Raw genomic sequence first — 21,325 nt, 5'->3', positions numbered from 1 at the left:
GGAAAAATAACCATGCCTCATAAAAGAAAGCATAGAGAAGAAAAAGGGCGCATGTTGATAAAAGACCAGTTTATTTTGCTCCTTAACCCACCTGGCGTCCCCCTTCTCTTAGCCCTGTCGCCTCGATATATAGAGATGACAGTAAGACGAGGGGCGGGGCAGGCGCCCACAGAAATCCGGGCACTTTTATATTTAAGGCGGGTGGACGTCACCCGAGAGCAGAATACAGAACACAAGGCACTTCCGGTTACTCCGGAAGTGAAGACTTCTTAAGCTCCTCCGCCGGCGGAGGGCCAGGTTGAAGGGATGGCCGGGCGGACGGCGCGGCTGGTGCTGCTAGCTGGAGCAGCCGCGCTGGCAAGCGGCTCCCAGGGCGACCGCGAGCCGGTGTACCGCGACTGCGTGCACCGATGCGAAGAGCGGAACTGCTCGGGGGGCGCACTGAGGCACTTCCGTTCCCGCCAGCCAATCTACATGAGTTTAGCAGGTAAGCCCCACCCCGCGGAAAGCCCCGCCCCCTCAGCCTTGGTTCCGCCCCCTTGCTCCCCTAAACCACCTCTGAACCTTCGTTTACCCCTTCTCCGTTATGAGAAGCCCCAGGTTGATCAGAGCAGCATCAGCCAGTCTTAGTTACTTTTTTATTTATTCAATTAGGTATTTATTTAATATTCCTGGGAATTGGCCCTAGAATGACACTGAAATTGGACCCAGTGCCCTGGCATTCGGGGTCATAGTCTTCAGGGGAACATTAGCCTTCTCCAGCCCAAGGGAGAGGATGATTTGAGTCCTAAAAGACCCCTAAGTCCAGCAATAGCGGCATATGGAGAAGGAAGGAATCATTCTGGCTTTGAGACTGTAGGGGCAGTGATCATCCTTGGAACTTTTTTCGAAGGAAGGGCTTCAGGATGGATACATTAAATTTGGACCTGTGGCCATTGTGGTCAGCTGGTGTGTGACAGAAGTCACAGTAGGTCCGGTCATTTTCACAACCCTTGAAGGTGATTACCCTTCACCCAATTTTACAATGGGGAGACTTCGAGAGGTTAAGTGCCCTGCCCTAAGTCACGCAGGCAGAAAGTGGTAAAGCGGAGTTTCCAGTTCTGGCCTGTCTAACTACAAGTTTGTGCTCTTTACTCTGCCTTTGCATTCCAGAGGGAACAGAGAGAATGGAGGCCCTGGGCAGATGTGAGCATCTCCGGTAGCTTGGTTTACTCAGGGAGCAGGGTTCAGGGTGCCTGAAAAGAAGTATGGAAAACAAAGTTGGATAAGCAGTTTGGGGCCTCAGAAGTCACCCTGGCGAGTGAGACCAAAGCCTGAGTTCAGCAATAACAAATATAGCCCACCTATCTATTGATGAGTCTGTCAGATGCCAAAGTTCCCATCTTGGTGGAAGGAGAAGAGAAGAAACATCTCTGCTCGCAGCAGACCCCCATCCTCTAAAACACACCCACATACACACACCTTTCCTTTATGTGTGTAGCCCACCGTCTCTCATACAACCAAGTGGGAAGCTAGAATTTTGAGATTTCATCTGGTTCTCTCCAACCTACAGGCCCTCTTAGCCTGGATTTGAGTTTGGGTCCCATTTGACCTCTCTCTGTACCTCCCATGATGGGGAGTTCACCGGGTCCCATTTCTGTGTTTCAGGCTGGACCTGTCAGGACGACTGTAAGTATGAGTGTATGTGGGTCACTGTTGGCCTCTACCTCAAGGAAGGTCACAAAGTGCCTCAGTTCCATGGCAAGGTGAGTTGGAGGGTCGGGGTAGGTATATGGTATATGGTGACAGTGCTGTAGGAGAAAGATACCCTTGAGTCAGGCAGTCTGAGCTGTGGGGTGATATGGGTTGGTGTTTAGGGTCAGTGCTTATTCTCAGAATCTCTGGTTTTCATATTATCGGATGGAACCAGTGAGTCTTGGCTCTGGATTTGGACTTAGAAGGTCTGGGAAGCTGTGTGACCTCAGAGAGTGATGGTGGACTTCTTAGGGTGGCCGAATGTCCATCTTGCTACAAGAACGAATTTCCTGACCCCACCGCCCAGCATGCTTTCTTTTGCTTCTTCAGTAGTATTCTGGGTTAAAATAGTAATACCCCCCTCAGATTGCTAATGCTTTTTCTTTTCTTTTTCTTTTTTTTTAAATTTAAACTCAGCCAACGTAGAATACATTTTTAGTTTCAGAGGTAGAGGTCAGTGATTCATCAGTCACATATAATGCCCGGTGCTCATCATGTCATGTGCCCTCCTTACTGCCCATCACTCTTTTTCCCCATCTTCTCACCCCCTCCCCTGCTAGTGCTTTGTCACCCAATAATAACCTTGTTCTAGACTGTTGAAGTTGACAAGAATAATTCTCCCCAGTTAGTCAGAATAAGCTAAGGCTCAGAGGCCTGTGGTCAGTGGTAGAAGATGGACAGATTAGGACCTCAGGTTTCTGGATGGCGAGTCTATGCTCATTCCCCCAGGCCATACTGAGCCACCTGCACTGGCCCGCCTGGTCTTCCCCGAGACCAGGCTTACCAGTGCTGTGAATCCTGGCCCCACAGAGGGAGGACCTTCAGCTGGGGCCTGGAGGAGAGCACAATGACCCAAACAGGGACTGAACCTGAGGCTTTGGCCAAGGTCCAGAGCTAAGGAACCAGCTGAAGACCTGTTGATGTGGCATGTCAAGGAAAAGCAGGTCGGGCTGGCTAGGGGTTGCTTGCCCCTCAGGCCCCCTCCATGTGTTCCCTTTTCAGTGGCCCTTCTCCCGGTTCCTGTTCTTCCAAGAGCCAGCTTCTGCCATGGCCTCTTTCCTCAACGGTTTGGCCAGCCTGGTGATGCTGTGCCGCTACTACACCTCCGTGCCAGCCTCCTCCCCCATGTATCCCACCTGCGTGGCCTTCGCCTGGGTAGGTAACTTGCCAGTACTCCTGCCCTACACCCTCATCTAGGAAGGAGGAACTCTTCGATCCCCATTCTCACCCAACAGGGCTTGCCTTCCCCTGCCTTCCTCGGTGCTTTCCAGGTCAAAAACTGCAGCTGTGGGTGCTTAGGTCTAGGGAGAGAAAACAGGGAGGTCCTGGATCAGACCTTACCTTTCTAGCAGAGTCTTAGGCCAGGCTGTTTGTCGGGGAGGGAAGGAGGAAGAGAGAGAGGGAGGGAGGAGAGAATTTTGTCCTGAGGGCAGAAGCCACTAAGAGACCTAGTAGGGCAGTTTACAAGCACAGAAGCGACAGGCGTGGTAGGGAGCATGCTTGTAGGGACCCCTCTGGATGAGTCCAAGCAACCCTCAGTCCCAGCCCAGGCCTGGAGGTATGGCAGCCACAGGACTCCACGCAGAGCTCAGCCTGGTCTTTGACCCTCCTGGAGAAACTGAAATATGTCCCATGTGAGTTTCCAGAGTAGTCTTGGAGCTTCACAGTGCAACTGGGCAGAGGAGCCAGCATCAAGGGCGGGAATCATGTGAGAAGCACGGACTAGGGTACAGCTCTGCACCATGACGACCTTGGGGAGGGTGTGAGAGTAAGAGGCTGCCCTCAGAACCTCCACTGTAAGCTTCTGTGCTCAATCACCTGTCTGCCACCAAAGCAGCTATTCATTTGTGTATCAAGCACCTCCCATGTGCCCAGCACTCGGCTGAGTGCTGGAGATCCAAAAGTGTATAAAAACAGGGGGCATCTGGCTGGCTCAGTCGGAGAGCGTGCAACTCTTGATCTCAGGGTCCTGAATTCAAGTCCCAAGTTGGGTGTAGAGCTTACTTAGAAAGACAAAGCAAGAAAAGCAAAAACAGGTTCCTGCCCTCCAGCCATAACCACACAAGCACACAACTGAAGGTAAAAGTGTAAGTCTAGAAAAGTGTGGTGGAGGATATGTGTGCTATAAAGGCGTGTGAGGGGGCACTGGACCAGACCAGTGCGGGGCAGTCAGGGAGGGCTTCCCGGAGGACATGGCTTTGGAAGGAAGATCAGGATGATGAATGACTGTTAGCTAGGTGAATTCAGGGATAGTAGGAGGAGTCATCTACACAGAAGACACAGAATGTGCACACACAGAAGAGAGAGAGAACCTGAAAGGCGGGGAGGCCTGCCATGCTGGAAGCCAGAGAGTGGGTGCGAGACCGGTGGCAGGTGGGCAGGGAAGGGGGCCAGCCCATGGAGAGCCTGGGGGCACATTAACACTTTCAATCTTGACTCTCTAGAAGCCTCAGGAAGCCCTGAGGGTTGAAGGGGAGAGATTTCAGGAGTAGATTTGCTTAGAAAGCTCATTTTCTGGCTATTGTGGTAGCAAATAGATTAGAGGGGTAGGAGTGGCTGCAGGGCCTAGTAAGTTTTAGCATCGGGCACAGTAGGCCGAGACTGGGGTGGGGCATGGGTCTTGGGAAGGGAGATATTAAAGAGAACTAGTTTGAGCTATGTTTTGAGGTGGTTAACATTTTTTTAAAGATTTTATTTACTTGTGAGAGAGAGAGAGAGCGTGCACCCATCCATCGCGTGCATGACTTAGGGACGGGGTAGATGCCGAAGGAGCCTCCCTGCTGAGCATGACCTGGGCTGAAGGCAGACGCTTCACCTACTGAGCCACCCAGGTGCCCCAACATTTTTAAAAAATTTCTTTCTGGGGCAACCGGGTGGCTTGGTTGTTAAGAGTCTGCCTTCAGCTCAGGTCATGATCCCGGGCTCCTGGGATGAGCCCACATTGCATCCATCTCCGCCTGCTCAGCGGGGAGCCTGCTTCTCCCCCTGCCTCTCCACCCTCCCCCCACCCTTGTGTTCCGTCTCTCACTGTCTCTGTCAAGTAAAGAAATAAAATCTTTTTAAAAAAATTATTTACCAAACACATACATAGCTCTTACTGTATGTCAAGTACCATTCTAAGCATTTTATAAATATTAATCTCATTAACCCCATCATAAGCTTGTGAATAGGTGGTACTATTACCCTGAGTTTACCGCTGGAAAACCAAGAACTGAAAAAGTAACCTGCCCCAGGAGCCGGGCTTTGAACCCAGGCTGAGTTTGCACTCGTGTCATCTAGGCCCGGCCGATGCGCCACTGGCAGGAGGGAGGAGAAGAGGTCTAGGATGGAGCCCCAAGGGCCCCCAAAACATGAAGTTCAGACAAAGCAGCATGAGCCAGCAACAGAGACAGGAGTGGCTGGAGGGGTAGGTGGGGAAACTAGGATAGCCCTGGGACAGGAGCAGGTATGAGCAGGTAGGCGGTTCTCTGGAATTCTGCTGGACAGTCAAGAGACCTGAAGGACACCCCTGCATCTGGCCACCGCAAGGTCTCTGAGGACCTTGGGAAAACTGGTCATACTAGGGTACTGAGAAGTCCAGGCTGCGCCTCAGACTTAGGAGACGGGGATTGGAAGGAGGGCAGGGGGGAGGCTGTTAAGTTTCTGGGAAATGTCAACCCTCCCTAATATTTTCTATTTAACAAATATCCATAATAACTGTTATGAATTACATAATAGACGTTGTCCTAAGTACTTTACGTATATTTTCTCATTCAATCCTCATGTTACCACTGGGTGCTCTGAGCAAGGCTCAGAGCCGGAAAACCTGGTCCAAAGTCAGCAGCTCACAAGTTAGTGACTGGGGGAGACAGGCTGGCATCTAGGACTGGTTCCAGGACCGTAAGAGGGCTTAGCTCCTCTTCTGGGCTCTTTCCGTATACCAATAAATGTCTGTTGAGCATTTGCTATGGATAGAGACCGGGGTTAGCAGTGGTGAGAACTGAGGCTCCTGCCCCAAAAAGCTGAGCCCTGGGGGGGAGGTAGGTGCAGGTGTGGCTGGCCACGGAGGGCAGAATGTGGGCAGAGCCCTGGCAGCAGTAAGGTCAGGAGGGAGACTACGTCCTTTAAGTGGAGAAGTCCGTCAGAGAAGCCCAGAAAGGGGACAGGCTCCATTGGAGACTCGCAGGCCTGATCAGGCTTAGACACATACACGTGAAGGGAGAGGAGCTTGGATTTCTGCATCTCGGGCTGGAGGCACGGCAGGAGCAGAGGGGCGGAAAGTGGGGGCAGTGGGACAGCCACAGACAGCCTTGAAAAGGTCAGCGGGGCACAGTGTGGCTGGGTGGAGAGGAGAGGAGGGAGAGGTAAGGTGGCACAGAGAGGCCCCTAGTGCTGGGGGGCAGGGATGCTTGTGTAGGCCGGGGCCTGGCATCCTCTTACCCTGTCCTGGCCACGGGTGGCCTGGAACCACCACTTCCTGTTTAGGCCGCTCTCAGAGGAGGGAGCTTGGTCCTGGCCAAGAAAGCAGGAAGGGCAGAGAAATTGAGGAGGGTACACCTGTCTCCTTTCCCTGGGGGTTCTTCCAGGGTCACTGCTGTCTGGGCCCACAGCCTGCACCACCCCCCCTGCCCCCACCCCTACTAAAGAACGCTGGACAGCCCTGCCTGACCTCTCTGAACAAAGCTGAGCGCCGCCTTGGATAGACCCATGGGTCTTGGGGGGAACTCAGAGGGTCCCAGCCTTTGCCAGAGGTCACATCACAACTCTCGTCTTGATCTCCCTGACTCTTGGATCTTTGATCTCGCTGGTATCTGCCACTCAGCTTCCTTCTTGGGGAGGGTCAGGCCTGCTGGTATCCCGCAGTCCAGTCTACTGAGAACACTTAGGACAGAGCAGGGGATATTAGGTTGAGAGAGGGCAGATACCTGGGGATTGTGCCTGAGGACATCTTCAGGATATGGGGTTCTGGAACATGGAACCCCCACATGCTGGCGCTAAGTACTCGAGGGAACGGGTCTTGGTGCCCACACTCCCTTTGATTTTACGCTTGATCTTTACACTTGATCTTTAGTCCCGCGTGCTTGTGTTTACGGGAGGGAGGGATCCTGAGCTGAATAGAGGGCGTGGCGGTGGACTTTGTCTAGGGCTGGGTCTTCTGGAGCGAGTGAGGCTTCTGATTGCTCTTGGGGTAGGATCAGAAGGCCTTTTTCAGGTTAAGTCTTGGGAGAGTTGTCTCTGTCTTTTACCCCTGGGAAATGAGGAGCTGCTCCCCAAACAGGGCTGGCAAAGCTTTGGCACAAGGGAGTAATCTCTGCCTTGACATCTGGTCCTGGCTTGGGCTGGACATCAGCCAGGCTTTGGGAGAGCTTGCCAGAGCTCTTTGACTTCTGGAAACTGGGGGTGCCTGCTCTCTGCAAAGCCAGGAGGCCAAACCAGTTCCCCACCTTTCGTCTAGTAAGGAAAGGTCCTCAGAAGTAGAGGGGGAGAGAATGAGGGGCCAGGAGAGCCCAGACTGTCCCTGCAGGTTGATGGATGGAGGTGGGGACTGACTGTGTTCTGCCCCTGCTGCAGAAACCAAGAGAAGAGACAGGTTGAGCCTGCAGCAGAATGATGGTTAGACTTCGGGAAGGACTTCCCACTGGTCAAACAGAAGCCAGTGCAACAGACAAAGGCAGGAAATCAAGGAATCCTTTTTGATGGTGGGAAAAGCGATCTTCCCCCCCCATCTCATTCGCCTCTTCCCCTCTTCCCTCTCAAGAGGGAGGTGGGGAAGGGCTGCCCTGCCTGAGGCAGGGGGCGAGACACTGTGGCCTGTTGGAGGGGGGAGGCCAGGATGGCAGCAGGCGTCATATTTAACATTCTGCCTCCCCCACTTCTGAGACACCAAGCTATTTAAAGAGCCACATGTCCCCACCGTCACGGTGTCAGTGACAAGCCCCGAGCACTGGGGCTTAGCACTGGGGTCAAATTCCTGACAGATCTGGCTCATTTGGCATCCAACCAGTTTCACGGCTGTGATATATTTGTCTCAATCTTCTTATTTTCCGACAGACTGAAACAGCCTCCTGCTCTCCCTCCCGGAGCCTTCCCTTTCCCCCTCCATTCCCACCCTTGTTGGCACCCTGCCCCTGGCCTCCCCCTTTCCTCAGTGTTTACACAAAGCTCCCGGTGCCTGCTGGGCAGCCCAGCGCTTTCCCGGCCTGGCTGGTTGGCCAGTTACCATTGCCCCCCGATCCCGCCACTTCTACCCGAGCCACACACTTGTGTCTCTTGGAGCCTCTCCCTTCCTTCCATGTCTGTCTGTCCTTTTCACTTGAGTCTTGGTTACAAACTTCGCGTGAAAAGAAATAGTATCTCTTCCGTGCATGGGGGGGGATACTGACATTTAGGGACCCACTGTGTGCCAGTGGCCACAGCAGCACCCGTCGAACAAGTGGCTTCTCTCTGCCAGGCATTCTGCAGACAGCACTTTCAGGACCCTCTCGTGCACTGGGTATCCTTATTAAGCCGCTCTGGTAGATGAGACAGCTGAAACTCAAGAGATTTTATTGGTTCAAGATCACAGAGCTATTTAGGGACTGAGGCAGAACTTGAACTCAGGGCCCATCTTATTATGGAGGCTGTGGACATTCTGCCCCCAGCATGAACAGTTTTGGGGGAGGGGTCACCACGGGGAGACCACCTCTTTTCTTCACCTGGACTTCTCTGGCCTTTGGGGAGAGCGGAAGGCAGACTTGGCCTCTTTGGCCTCAAGTCTGTGGAGAGATGTGAGGGTCCTATTCTGTTCAACAAATTGGGAAGAAACACCCCATCATGTTTGCCCTGTCCTGGGCTGTACACTGCACTTGTATCGCTCATTAAATCCTTATGAACACTGTGATCATTCCCATTTTACAGATGAGAAAACAGAGGCCCAGCAAGGTTAAATAACTTGCCCAAGGACACATGGGAAATGCAGAGCTAGGATTTGAACCCTGGCAGCCTAACCCTGGGGGCTGCATTCTTTTTTTTTTTTTTTTTTTTTTAAGATTTTATTTATTTATTTGACAGAGAGAGAGATCACAAGTAGGCAGAGAGGCAGGCAGAGGGGGAGAGGGAAGCAGGCCCGGACTCCAACCCAGGACCCTGGGATTGTGACCTGAGCTGAAGGCAGAGGCTTAAACCGACTGAGCCACCTAGGCACCCCAGGGGGTTGCATTCTTAATGACACTTCTCTCCCAAGTCCGAGGAGAAGGTCAGAAGAGGAGTCCCTCATAATGGGACAGGGTCCCCGGGAGAGAGGACTTTTCAGGGGTGCAGAGTCCAGGCTTCAGGTGGGGGTCTGTAAGTGGAAGGCCCCCCGGAGAGGCAGTTGAACAGGGCACCCGGCGACTCTCACTCTGTTGGTGGAGCTAAGCCCTGGACCCATGCTGTCCCCCAGCCCAAGAACCATCACTTAGCTCAGTCCTCTTGTCACCTCTCCCTTTCTGCTGTGGGGAGAGGGAGGCCTGGGTGGTTGCCAGCCCCTGCCACTTTCCCCTTCACCTTCCTCTCCTACTGGCTGCAAGGCCACTGTCCTCCCCGAGGGCGTCCCTATTTCTGGCCTGCCCTGGGTCCCTGCCTCCAGCCCCAAGTCTCCTCCTCTCCCCATGCTGACCCTGAGCTTCACAGACCTTTTGGGAGCAGTGTCTGAGAAGCCACTCCATGCTGTCCCTGCCTCCAGGCCATGCCTCTTATACCATCTCTGGGGAAGGGTCATGGGGACTGGATGGCCATCTTCAAAAGAGCACGCAGCCTGGCATGGAATAGTCCCCTGATGTCGGGGCTGGAGAGGGAGGAAGGGTCACTGAGGTTAGGCCCTGATGAGTCACAGGAGGAAGCTCAGGCCGAGGGCAGGGCCTTTGTCCAGGTCATGGGGAGCAGAAGCTGAGAGAGAGAATCAGCGTAGGACCCAGGCCAGACAGGCTTGCATGGGGCTACCTGAGCCTCCAGAGACTTCTACTACTGACTGCCTTTGCAGAGAGCCTGGCCTGCCGCCACCCCTTTGCTTTTCCTGTGCTCTCATAAACCCCTTTGGGCCTGCAGTAAGGGACCCATCCTGCCGCCTGGCCTTCCTGCTGCAGGACTGGGCGGAGAGGCATCCTCCTTGCCAGTTTTCCTGCTGTCCTGGACCCAAATGAGCAGCTCCTGGCCTTCACCCATCTCAGGCAGGCTTGTTCCCCGCCTCAAGGGCACCCCTCCCTATCTCCAGTGCATCCCAGGCCAGACCTCTGGCTGCGTTCCCTTTGACGGGCTGTGCCTGGTTTTCTAGTGTAGGAGTCTCCCCACCCACCCCCAAGCCCACCCTTTTCTCCGTGATCTGGGCATCCACCATGGGTACCGCCCCAGCTCCCACAAGATCTAGGATTCATTTGCAAGAGGTCTTGTGCTGTCTCCTTGCAGTTAATTGCCAGGGGAAAGGCCTCAGACGTGCTCCTGGGCCCGTGCCCACCACAGCCCCTCCAGCCTTCCGCTCCTCCCAGAGCTTGGGAGTAGCAGACACTGGTCTGGCGGGTTGGGCCGGCCCACCCAGGAGGAAGCTGGGCTCCCCAGGCCAGCCTCCTCCGTAGAGACTTGGCCCCAGCGGGATCAGCTCGATCTCCCTGCCTTGCTTGCTTTGCTCCGGACACGCCCCAAGCTGGCTCGAGCCCCTCCACCCCACCCACTTCATTCCCGCCCCCAGAGGCTGAGGTCACCAGCTCCCCTGGCCCGGGCGGGGCTGTCATCACCTGCCGGTTGGGGGAGGAGGCGAGGCCCCCCCGGGGGCTGTTGTCTTAGTGATTGAGTAAGCAGGGAACTTGGCTCTGCCAGAACTGGTTCCTAGGCCAGGCCGGAACCTGTGGAGGCCCCAGCCCCCATAGCCTGGGGGTCAGGGTTGCAGCTTGGTGGAGAGGGGCGGCCCGCTTTGGAGGCAGAGGGAAGCATATTTCTGTGCTCCAGAGTGAGACCCATGTGGGTGCCCTAGGGCTTCTCCCCAGCTCAGGACACCATGCTTACTAGCCCCTCCTTGCAGGTCTCCCTCAATGCTTGGTTCTGGTCCACAGTATTCCACACCAAGGACACCGACCTCACAGAGGTGAGCGCCCCTCCTGCTCCCCCTCATGTGTGGGGCAGTCCCAGAGGACCCCAGAAGGGGTTGAGGTCTCTTTAGGTTTCCTAGGGACTCCGATCACAGAGCCCTTGCTCCACCCCAGGCCCTTTTAACCTCTTCACACACCTGAGCCTCCCTTGACCCTTGGGAGGCAGGTGTGAGCACTGGCTCTTAACTGATGAGGCAGCTGAACCTTGGAAAGGCCCAATCGCCTGCCCAAGGTCCCCCAGCCAATGAGGGAGCCACCAGGCCTGGGCCCACAGCTGTGGGACTCACCTGTGCTCTGCTTTCTGTGGCGTCCTGGAGCCCTGGCAGGCACCTCCCCAATGCCCCCAAAGCCTTGCTGCTGTGGACATTTTAACAAGGTCTATAATGTGACTACAGGGATATGACCATTAAATTCAGGAGTGAAACAGCGGCAGACAGAGAGTGCTCGAGACATTGACACCGCCCCCCAGCACCCCCGCCCACCACATAGGCCTAGGACTTCCAGACAGTGCCTCTGCCGCCCCACCTGGCCCCCTACGCCCCATCGGTGCTGGGTCCTCTCGGAGCCCTGCCCACCTCCCTCTCCCTTATGCTGGCCCCTCATCCAGCTCTCCCTGTCCTCAGAAAATGGATTACTTCTGTGCCTCCACCGTCATTCTACACTCCATCTATCTGTGCTGTGTCAGGTGAGCCCATCCTGGCCCCAGTAGGGGCAAAATCAGGCACTGGGGGTAGAACCGGGTGGCCTCACCTATCCCTAGGGGTGTTTCCCCCGGGGCCTTGCAGCCCAGCACACTCAGGCACGCGCGCCCATACACACACACACACACACACACACACACCCCGGGCTGCTCAGGATGGGGACTCTGGAGTAGAGCAAGTGGTCCTGACTCTGTCCAAGGAGCAGTTACACTTGGTCCCAGGCCCCTGGAGGAGGAGGGCAGTGGCTTCCCCATACTGACGCCAGGGTGAAGGGCTGCTTAGGGAATGCTGCTCTGGGCACGGGCCACCCTCCACCTGAGCAGCTCTGGATGGCGGGGGCAGGACCGTGGGGCTGCAGCACCCAGCTGTGGTCAGCGCCTTCCGGGCCCTCCTGCTGCTGATGCTGACGGCGCATGTCTCCTACCTGAGCCTCGTCCGTTTCGACTATGGCTACAACCTGGCGGCCAATGTGGCTATTGGTGAGGCAGGAGGAGGGACTGAGGCCCCGAGGGGTTGTGGGGAAAGGGGGGGCACCTGGACCACGTGTAAAACTGCTGGCCTGGGGTGCCGGTAGGGATTTGGTGGTGTTCCTAGAGAAGGTTCTAGAGAGGCTCTTAGGGTGGGGGAGGGGGAAAGAACTTGGGGTGGGAGGGGGAGGCTGGAAGGAGAGTGGGAAGATGGCCCTGGGGTCAAAGAGCATGAGGACAGGGGAGGCTTCGTGGGGGGCGGGGCAGAGGGAGTTGCAGGCAGTGAGCCTCTCCCCACCCCACCCCCCACCCGTTCGCAGGCCTGGTGAACGTGGTGTGGTGGCTGGCCTGGTGCCTGCGGAACCAGCATCGGCTGCCTCACGTCCGCAAGTGCATGGCGGTGGTCCTGCTGCTACAGGGCCTGTCCCTGCTCGAGCTGCTCGACTTCCCGCCTTTCTTCTGGGTCCTGGATGCCCACGCCATCTGGCACATCAGCACCATCCCTGTCCATGTCCTCTTCTTCAGGTGGGTGCTACTCGCCGCCCAGTGGGCTCCTTGTTTGCGTCCATCCTCACTGGCTTCTTGGAGGACACTAAGGCCTCTGTGCACGGTTCACCCCCTGCTGGCTTGCCCATGCTCTCCCCACGGGGTGCTTTCAAAGCTGGACCTCAGCGGGCTCCTCCCTCTGCCCACAGCTTTCTGAAAGATGACAGCCTGTATCTGCTGAAGGAATCGGAGGCCAAGTTCAAGCTGGACTGAAGGCCCTGGGAGTGGGTCTGCCCTGCCGGGGATCCTGCCCTCTCCCTGCTGGCTCCCCTTCTCCCCAGAATCCTTGAGACGATTTTTGTCTTTTAGCATCTTGAATTTGGACATGAAGGGTATGGGCCCAGAATCATGTAACTGCCCATCACCTCGCTTGCCCCAACATGGCCCTCACAGATCTCAGGTTCTGTTCAGGCTTTGCCTGTCAGCATCTGGGGTTGGAGCATGGGCAGTGCCTCTGGTTCCTGGAGAACTGGAATGGAACTGTGTTCTTAGCTCCGCTGAGAGGGGAGCTGCCTCTGCTTCCCCATCAGCCTCTTTCTCACATCCCTCAACGCCTGGGTGCTTCCCACACCTGTCTGTCTCACTGGGAGACAGGCCTTTGGGAACACAGCGGGGGTTCCCCCCTTCTCTTACCCCTGCCCTCCTTCAGGGCACCACTAGGTGGCAATAGACTCTTGCTCTTTGGCTGCCCAAGTTTCCTGGCAGGTCTCCTCCCCATGGGATCTTGAGGGACCAAGCTGCTGAGATAGGCGAGTGGTCTCATCCCGACTGTTGCCTCAGCCAGACCCCCAGAAGACCTCACTGCATTCCGCCTTTGGGGCCACAACCCCAGAGAGCTCAGGACAGGTGCCTGTCTGGCTTTTTGGCTGGTCTCCTGGTCAGAAGCCTGCACATGAGTGTGTAAGGGAGTGTGAGCTAGACTGAGTGCATGCATAGGTGACAGTGTGGCGGGCACAGGCCTGAGTGTGTGGGCTGCTGGGTGGGACAGTGGGTGTGAGCACGTGTGGAGAGTGGGGAAGGCTGTGAGTGGTTTGAAAGTGTGTGTTGCAGGACACGTGGGTGAGTGTGGGACAGGGCAGTTTGCAGAGACTGGGTGTGAGGTGAGTGTGAGTGCCATGAGTGTGCCACGTCGGGGTGGGGGGAGGTTGGAGGAAAACAGGTGCTCTGGTCACCACCACCAACTGTCTACTGCGCACAACTCTGCACGGAGCCCCAGGCCAGGCCGAGAGCCCGGATGTCCTCAGGGGCTGGCTTGGTGGGGTTCAGCTGTCCAGACTGTATGTGTGTCTTCCTGTCTGTTGCCCCCACTTTACAGTCACCGTCCAGATCTCAGAGGACCCGCACACAACTCAAATCACCCTCCAGAACCAGCCCCTCTGGAGGCCTCTCCAGCCTTCTTGTCCGTCTCCTCTCCTAGGCTTGGTTGGCCTCCCCCTCTCCCCATGCCCTCCCTGCTAAGCCTCTCTGTCACAGCCTGGACCTTGGGGGGCAATCTGAGGGAGGAGCGGCGAAGGCCTGTGGCTGGGTCTGGTTTCTGGCCTTCCCAGAGGCAGGCAGGGGCCATGCTGTATCTGTACCCCAGTAAAGGTGACCCCTGCTAGCTGCCAGCAGCCCGAGTACATTCTTGCTCCACAAGGATACCATGTGGAGCTCCAGAAACTTTCCATCCAAAGGCAGTCTCTGTGATTGGAGCAGGGAATCTGGATTCTTGTTCTTTCCCAGCCCCCTTGTCCCTCCCTGGGGTGTAGAGGTGCTGTGCTAGGCAGACTTGGGTGGCCTGTGTTTCTTTTGATATTGAGAACTATTTTAAGATAGGAGGGTAGCAAGGGACATTCTTAATAAACCAATTCTCAGCCTCACCTACCCTTGTTTAGCTCCTTTGTGTGAGTAGTGTGGGCCGGAGGGAAGGACCACACAGCTGGCTGGAGGCAGTAGGCATGTGGGGTCTCTACCTAGGCACGTGGGGGTGGGGATGGGGGAGGAGATGCAGAGCTGGGGGGAGTGCTCTGGGGGAGGGAACTGGTGCCTGGTTGTCACTCCCTCCCCCTGTACTCTCTCCTTCCCTTCTGGTCTAAACTAGGCTCTGCTGCTGTTTGCTACTTAACCTTTCTTAGCTTCACCTGCAAACAAGACAACAGGACCTGCTGAGTGTGAGGCCCGAGTGTGCCTGGCACACAGCAGATGCTGAACGAGCTCCCTCTGGCCTTGGCTTTCCTTAGTTTGGGAAGAATGAGTGGTAAAGAAGCCTACTGTCATGGAAGCTTCTGGAAAAAAAAGGCTAGGGTTGGTGGCTTCCACAGCCCCCCAAGCCCAGAGAGAGCCACAGACAAAGCTCATGCTCAGCAGGAGGAACTTCTTTATTTTGTGCCACCTCACATCACAGGGGATCTGGGTGCACTGGGCCATCACATTGCCACCTTCTTCTGGGCCCAGGCGAAGAAGATGCCCTTGACATCGTCAACCCCTGTCTGAAGGCAGGCAGGCATGACGTAGGTGCGCAAGTCCCGCACCTCATAGCCGCTGCGGACCAAGGCCTCCATGACCTCCTCCTTTCCCACGGGCACCACGGCCAGCCTGGCCTCCCCAGCCAGGTACCATGACTCCTCCAGGGCCCCGATGAGGAGGAGGTGCCCCCCAGGCCTCAGCAGGGTGGTGATGTGGTCCAGGGCCCTCTGGAAGCTGGCAAGGTCCGGGCTCACGGCCTCCAGGCAAAAGGTAGAGACCAGGGCATCGGCAGGCAGGGGCGCCGGGCTCCCAGCACCCAGCGGCTGGGGCTGGTGCACATCGATATGCAAGACCCGCTTCACCCTGGCTCGCAGCTGGAGCTCCTTCTCCTGCCAGGACTCCCTGTGCCGGGGCAAGACCAGGGCTCAGGGCCACCCCATGCTCAGTCCTCGGTTGCCCCCCACCCGTGCCGCACGGGCAGCCCCCTTACCCCTTGCCCTCAATGAGGCAGACGTGCCGACTATAGGTGCTCCAGTCGAAGGCTCCTGGCTCCTCCCGCAGCCAGAGCCACAGCTCCTGGCGGTTCACCTCCAGAAAATCTGTCAGGGTGATGTCCTCAAAGTGGGCGCAGGCGCTGAGCAGCTGGTATATGGTGGGGCCCGAACCAATGTCGATGAGGCTGTGTCCTGACACCTCACCTGGAGTGGGGGGCAGCGGAGGGGGGTCCTGTGCCAGCCCTGTCCAGGCTCCCCCGCCTCAGTCCCTCCCTCCCTCACCAGCTTCTCCCAGTTGTTCTCCCTTCCTCCAGAAGTGTGCCTCTCTCTGGAAAAAGCATTAGCTAACCTGGGTCTGAGTCCTGGCCCTGACGCCGACTGGCCAACCTTGGGAAAGGGACTGAACCCCTCTGAGATTCGGTTCCACATCTGTATGACTGTCTCTACCTGTGAGGCTTAGGTGGGGAAGTCCTGAGGTCCCTGGCAGTTCGGCCAGGGGCCTCTCTTCCCTCTCCCATCTCCGCCTCCCTCTCTGTCTCCGGAGGTCTCTGGGGTCTCTTTCCTGCATCTGCTATTTCACCTCCCAATGCCCTCTACGAGGGTCTCTCCTCTGCGCCCTAAGAGATACTGCTTCTTTTCCTCTTCTATTTTTGCCTCTTAACTACCTATCGCTGTTTCTTGGTTCCCATAGGGCTCGCGCACGTATCCCCGTTTAGCTCCCCGATGCCTTCTTGTCCTCCAGGCCTCAGTTTCCCTGCGCTCACCCGTGGCGAAGGTCTGCGCCAAGCATCGCAGCTTCCAAGGCCCCACGCCATCCGGGAGGCTCAGGTCCCCCCGAGGGGGCGCGTAGTTGTTGCGGAGGTAGGCGTGGGGCTCGAAGCGCTGGTAGGCCGAGGCGACAGCCGCCGGGCCCGGGTCCGAGTCCGGGGCCATGCCCGCAGCGGGCTTCGGGTCTGCCTTGCTCATGCCGCCGCCGTCGTCCGCGCTGTCCTCTCTCGCCTCGCTGCCCCTTTATCTGCTGCGCGACTCCCCGCCCGACCCTCCGCTGCGGGGGTGGCGGCCGCGCCAGGAGCAGCCCGGGGCTCCGCGCTGCATCTCCCCCACCCCATCCATCTCCCTTAGTGTCCGAGCAGCAGACACTCGGGGCGCGTGGGGGGCGGCCCGGGCCTGCCTGCCACACACCCCACCCCCACCCCCCCGGCCCCGGCCCCGCAGCTGCTCCCGCCGCCCCCCTTTGCCTCACCGGACCTGGTCCAAGCCAGCTCCGTGCCCCCAGGACCCTTAGATCCCTGACTCCCCCACACCCACCCCGGACCGCAGCTCCTCCCGTCGCTCTCCGCCGGCTCCCCAGCCATTCATTCACCCGCTTCCCCCACCACCCCACCCCTTCTCTCTGGCCAGGGTTCGAATCAGCCCCCGCCCCGGGCTCTCCTTCCTCGGGGACATCCCGTCCAATATTCACACCTTTCCCTGGTTAGGTCACCTCAGCTGCACCCCCCGCCCCCGTCGCCCCTCCTCCAGCCCTTTTCCGTCCTTTCCTACCAACCCCTGTCCCCCAGGGCCCTCCACCCCCACCCCCACCCCGGAAAGGACAGTCCGTTCTGGCCTCTGTCGCGGTTGCCTGGGGGCCCCAGAGCGGAGCTCCAGCCCCGCCCGGCCGATGGCACCCGAGATAGGGGATGTGAGCGAAGCTAATGCACTTAACCAGCGGAACAGCAGGGCCTCCCCGCGGCCCCTGCGGGCTGGGAGCCGCTTATCTGGGGGCTTCCTAGAGCAGAAGGCTCGGGTCGTTCTGGCCACGGCCTTGTCCGGGTAGTGTGACGGTGGGGAGGGCAAAGGGTGCAGGCGTTCTCCCCGTGTCCCCGGGCCCCAGAGAGCGCAGGCTGGGCTTTCTGCACCAAGGGACTTAGGGTTACATCAGTCTGGGGTCTCTGACCCCTCTTCTCCCCAGCCCACACTGCATTCCCCTCTTGGGGAGGGGGCCAGCCCAGGTCTGCAGGTCCTGCTTGGCACTACAGGTCAAGATGCCAGGGTCTTCCCTCCTATTCCCCCAGATGGGAGGTGGATTCCATGGGGCCGTCTCCGTGGTCTTCCTGGAGTTGGAACGCTCCAGGCCAGTCCACTGTTGCTCTGCCCGGGTGAGGCTACCAGCCCCTGTCCAGATGGGCCCTTAGCCTCTTCTGTGCCCTCACCTGTGTGCCTTCCCTGGCCCCCCACCTTGTCCCAAGGGGAACGTGTCTCCTTGTTGAGCCAGCTGACCAGATTGGGACAGGAGTCACAGCAGCTGTGGGGGTCACAGACAATAACCTGAGCCTCTACTTGCCACAACCCACCCTGGGCTCCCTGGGCAGGGAGGGTAGAGTGCCTGACCCCCGCCAAGGATTGATTCTATCTGGGTTCAGGTCTGAGACGTAGGTCAGCCTTGGGGTCAGTGACCCCATTCACACCCTTAGGTACAGCCAAGGACAGTCCTGGTGCCAGCCCCCTCCATCTACTCCATGAAATAATTTAAGCAGGCCCTGGATGCCAGCTGGCCTGCTGGGCACTGCCCAGTGCCAGGGAACTGAACACAGAGGCCAGGCACTGACAGCAGACCCATGCTGGACAGACACCCTGTTTACAGCTCTGTCCCGTCTCCCCCACCCCCACCCAGCATGGAGTGTACCCACTAGCTCTGCCATATTTAGCTCAGTTGCAAGGCTTATTCTCAGAAGTGAGCATGGGTGGGGGGGGTAGTGGACACCAATGGGCTGGCCCCCACAAGGAAAGAGACTGGAACAAGAAAAGTCTGGAACACAACTGAGCATTTATTGCAGCGCTAACAGAGGATGCTGGGGGCTCCACTCTGCCTCTGCCTTCCTCACATCCCTCTCACTCCAGTCTCCTCCAAGCCTCCTTCCTAGAGCATTCCAGATCCCCTTTTCCTCGTCCTTCTCTGAAGCTGGAGCCTGGACCAGGGTCACTCCCCTCAGGGACCTCTGTCCTCACCAGCATCTTTTGTCCTTTTTCCTGGGGCTGGGGATGTTTGGCTGTGCCAGCCCCCAGCTCTCCAGCCTTTGTGCCCACTGTCTTTGCTCCCCTCCCTTTGGGAACTCAGGGGACCCAGGCATCCTGGCCTCTGGCTCCCTCCTCCCCTAGCCCCCAACTCTGGGCAAACTACAAAGCGTCCATGGCCAGCAGCTCCCCTCCATGGTACTAGCCAGGAAGGGCCCAGCCCACGGCAGGCACATTAGAGCCCGAGTCACCATCTGTCTCAGCCTCTCTGTGCTTCCTGGGACATGGAGCGGGACAGGGAGCGACGCAGGGCGCCGGGCTTGCTGACAGGCACCACAGGGGGCAGCTGCTTGGTGATCTCGGCCACGTCCTGGCGCTCCACACACTGGCCACCCAGGGCTGTCTCCAGTGCCAGCAGCTCCCGCAGCTGGGTGGGGGTGTCCTCGCGTTCCTCCTTGGCGGCACCCATCTTGGCGGGGGTGAAGATGGGCAGTGGCAGCACACGCTGGTAGGGCAGCAGATACTCCTGCAGCCCGTGGCCTAGGAGGCCCATCCGCATCACCAACCAGGGAGAGCGCTGCACCAGCGCCCGGCACTGGCCCTGCCGGTGGTAGGTCTCATGCCGCTCGGTGTCCTCCTCATGCAGAGAGCAACTGGGGAGGAGAGGGCACGGTGGTACCGAGCTCCTGAGATGTGCTACCCTCCAGTCCTGAGCGGGGCAGAAGGCTCCCTGGGGCTTGCCGGGTCCTGGGGTGCAGAGTGACTCCACTCTCCCTACTGGGACCCTCCTAGTCCCCACTCCCCAGAAACTTCTGCAGGGCTTTGTGCTCTGATCCCCTGGGGCTCAGGAGGGGTGTTCTTGGGGAGAGGGGATTCCCAGCTGCATGGCACTCACCCCTCCTCAGGCCGCGTAGACAGCGTCAGGTCCTTCCATTCAGCCCAGAAGGCTTCTCGCCGCTCACGGTCCTCCTCGGACACCTGGCAGATCAGCTCTGCAGTGGCCATGATCAGTGCTCACTGGGTCTCAGCTCTGCTCCTCCCAGGCCCTTTAAATAGCCCCCTCCTCCACCTCCTCCAGGGGCTATTTTCAGCCCCTCTGGCGTCAGATGCTATAAGCAGAGCCAAGGCTCACCGATGGGACTCTCGGCCCAGGGTGGGGGTGGGGGTCCCTGGGCTCCAGCCGCCGCCTGGGGTCAGCAGTCAGCTTCTCAAGAGATCAAGATGCTCCACTGGGGGCAGAGGTCCTCAGAGTGACACCTCCAGGTGTGTGACACTCCTTTGACACCATCTGAGACCAGGCACATGCCCAGCCTCGTGCCACCTTGGCATCTGCTCTCTGCCCCACCCCTTCCCTCTCGCCCAGGGAGGGCAGCAGCCTGTCTGTAAACAGAGTGGGCAGCGGCAGGAATTGAGGCCCTCTCTGGGCTCTGTACCAGGCCATCGGGTCCTGCTCCCACAGCTCTCCTCTGCCTGGGACCAAGGGCAAAGCCCCCGGGATCTGCACCAAGACCTGGTCCTCAATGGCCACCACTGCACTGGCAGAAAAGGACTTGGTTAGCTCCACACCTGGGACCCCAGGCATGAGCGTTTGCCAGATGCTTTCCTTTCCGGTGGCCACAAGTCAGAGAAATGGCTTCCCAGTGGCCAGTCAGGGTGGAAAGAGATGTGGGAGGCGGCCCCCGGCTCTGTCCCCAGCGACACTCCAGGGCAGGTGCAATGCAAACCCAGGGGCTCTGATGAGTGGCAGTCAGATCTGGCTCTGCCCCCAAATCAGCCATAATAAGCCTCCGTGCCCATGGGGCAACAACCTCTGCCCCTCTCTGAGCCCCATTTTCTGGCCACAAAGTCCTGAGCAGCTCTACTGGGCCACCTGGGAGGGGCCTGGCTCTCCAGGGGAGCAGTACAGCTGCTGGGAAAGCCAGCACCCAAGGGGGACAGCTCACGGTGCAGGAAGCTGGCACATGGGGCGCTGGGCATGGGGCGGGGGAGGATGGGTCATCGCCGAGGAGACAGACACAGCAAAGGGCGCAGGAATAGGCCATACAGGAGCTGAGATGAGACCCTGCGGGAGGTGCAGAGCACCCAGCAGCTGGGAAGGCCCGTAGGTGCCCACCCAGGGCAGAACCACATCCTCTTGATTACTGAAGCAAGCTCTGATTCTTGCTTTAATCTCAGGACAGCCGTCCGACATAACGAGTCTCGTCTTGACAAAAAAGGAAACAGAGGCCTAGAGAAGATCTGCCCAGGGTCACGCACCTGGCCAGACCAAGCTAGGATGCCCTGCCCATGTCCTGGCTCCAAGCTAGCTGAGCTGCCCCCCGATGCCTGCAGGCAGGGAGGGAGGAGGGATAGAGGGAGGAGGGAGGGAGGGCAGGGATGGCTGGGATGGCGGTGGCCCTGCACTGCTCTGGCCGTTGCCTGTGATCCCACTGTGCTGCCCCTGGCGAGTGTGCTGGGGCAGAGGAGGCAGGTGAGTGGAGCCAGAGAAACAGAGATCCCAGAGGTGCCTCAGTGACCCAGAAGCCCAGGCCCCACTCCCAGACTGGCTGTGGGATCCCAAGGACAGTCACGGCCTGCCACAGATGCTGCCGGGCCACTCCCACCTCCCCCAAGTTCCTGGGCAGGAGACCTTCCACTGACCTTCCCTCCCAGGAGGCCTGGCTGAGGGCTGGGGCATTTTCCTCTGACCAGTCATCTGTCCAGTTGGACCAGTCAGGAAAGCAGGGGGCTCCCAGACCGGGGACCCCGCCTTGCTTTGACCTCCTGCCAGCTCCAGAAGGGTGTGAGAGGGTGTGAGAGCGGTCGGGCTCTGTCGCCCCCTCCACGGTGCTGCCCCCTTCCCGCTAGAGGCCAGGAAGGAGGGGCTG

The 21,325-nt window shown here is 58.1% G+C and overlaps 3 protein-coding genes across 4 annotated transcripts; 1 reads left to right on the top strand and 2 right to left on the bottom strand.

Moving 5' to 3' along the window:
* The first annotated feature begins 158 nt into the window (after positions 1–158).
* On the top strand, positions 159–14,384 carry PGAP3 (post-GPI attachment to proteins phospholipase 3). Of its 2 annotated transcripts, XM_082704975.1 has the most exons (8): positions 168–487; positions 1,648–1,745; positions 2,737–2,889; positions 10,745–10,807; positions 11,435–11,496; positions 11,855–11,991; positions 12,300–12,504; positions 12,675–14,384. In XM_082704975.1, the coding sequence occupies exons 1-8, from the start codon at positions 307–309 to the stop codon at positions 12,736–12,738; spliced, it is 963 nt and encodes a 320-aa protein (XP_082561101.1). In that variant the 5' UTR covers positions 168–306; the 3' UTR covers positions 12,739–14,384. The 2 variants fall into 2 exon arrangements, with proteins under 2 accessions (XP_082561102.1, XP_082561101.1); XM_082704976.1 differs by lacking the exon at positions 2,737–2,889 and having other exon boundaries at positions 159–487.
* Positions 14,385–14,873: 489 nt separating this feature from the next.
* PNMT (phenylethanolamine N-methyltransferase) lies at positions 14,874–16,588 on the bottom strand. The gene is made up of 3 exons (XM_082704980.1): positions 16,229–16,588; positions 15,461–15,668; positions 14,874–15,372 (listed from the first exon to the last, which is right to left on the bottom strand). The coding sequence occupies exons 1-3, from the start codon at positions 16,428–16,430 to the stop codon at positions 14,931–14,933; spliced, it is 852 nt and encodes a 283-aa protein (XP_082561106.1). The 5' UTR covers positions 16,431–16,588; the 3' UTR covers positions 14,874–14,930.
* A 1,663-nt stretch (positions 16,589–18,251) lies between these two features.
* TCAP (titin-cap) lies at positions 18,252–21,085 on the bottom strand. The gene is made up of 2 exons (XM_082705002.1): positions 19,354–21,085; positions 18,252–19,111 (listed from the first exon to the last, which is right to left on the bottom strand). The coding sequence occupies exons 1-2, from the start codon at positions 19,461–19,463 to the stop codon at positions 18,718–18,720; spliced, it is 504 nt and encodes a 167-aa protein (XP_082561128.1). The 5' UTR covers positions 19,464–21,085; the 3' UTR covers positions 18,252–18,717.
* Positions 21,086–21,325: the final 240 nt, after the last annotated feature.

Source organism: Mustela nivalis, assembly GCF_964662115.1.
Source record: "Mustela nivalis genome assembly, chromosome: 17".
In the NCBI taxonomy this organism is placed as follows: domain Eukaryota; kingdom Metazoa; phylum Chordata; class Mammalia; order Carnivora; family Mustelidae; genus Mustela; species Mustela nivalis.
The sequence above is the reverse complement of the archived record's forward strand: the minus strand, read 5'-3'. Positions and strand labels throughout refer to the sequence as shown.

What these genes read in the sequence shown, in the direction of transcription:
- PGAP3 (XM_082704975.1), top strand. Translation starts at nt 307, where the DNA reads ATGGCCGGGCGGACGGCGCGGCTGGTGCTGCTAGCTGGAGCAGCCGCG. An exon ending in ATCTATCTGTGCTGTGTCAG is followed by an intron (nt 11,497 to 11,854) that starts GTGAGCCCATCC and finishes TGGCGGGGGCAG; the next exon opens with GACCGTGGGGCTGCAGCACC. An exon ending in GTCCATGTCCTCTTCTTCAG is followed by an intron (nt 12,505 to 12,674) that starts GTGGGTGCTACT and finishes CTCTGCCCACAG; the next exon opens with CTTTCTGAAAGATGACAGCC.
- PNMT (XM_082704980.1), bottom strand. Translation starts at nt 16,430, where the DNA reads ATGAGCAAGGCAGACCCGAAGCCCGCTGCGGGCATGGCCCCGGACTCG. An exon ending in GGCGCAGACCTTCGCCACGG is followed by an intron (nt 15,669 to 16,228) that starts GTGAGCGCAGGG and finishes CCCCCACTCCAG; the next exon opens with GTGAGGTGTCAGGACACAGC. An exon ending in TGCCTCATTGAGGGCAAGGG is followed by an intron (nt 15,373 to 15,460) that starts GTAAGGGGGCTG and finishes GCCCCGGCACAG; the next exon opens with GGAGTCCTGGCAGGAGAAGG.
- TCAP (XM_082705002.1), bottom strand. Translation starts at nt 19,463, where the DNA reads ATGGCCACTGCAGAGCTGATCTGCCAGGTGTCCGAGGAGGACCGTGAG. An exon ending in TCTACGCGGCCTGAGGAGGG is followed by an intron (nt 19,112 to 19,353) that starts GTGAGTGCCATG and finishes TCTCCTCCCCAG; the next exon opens with TTGCTCTCTGCATGAGGAGG.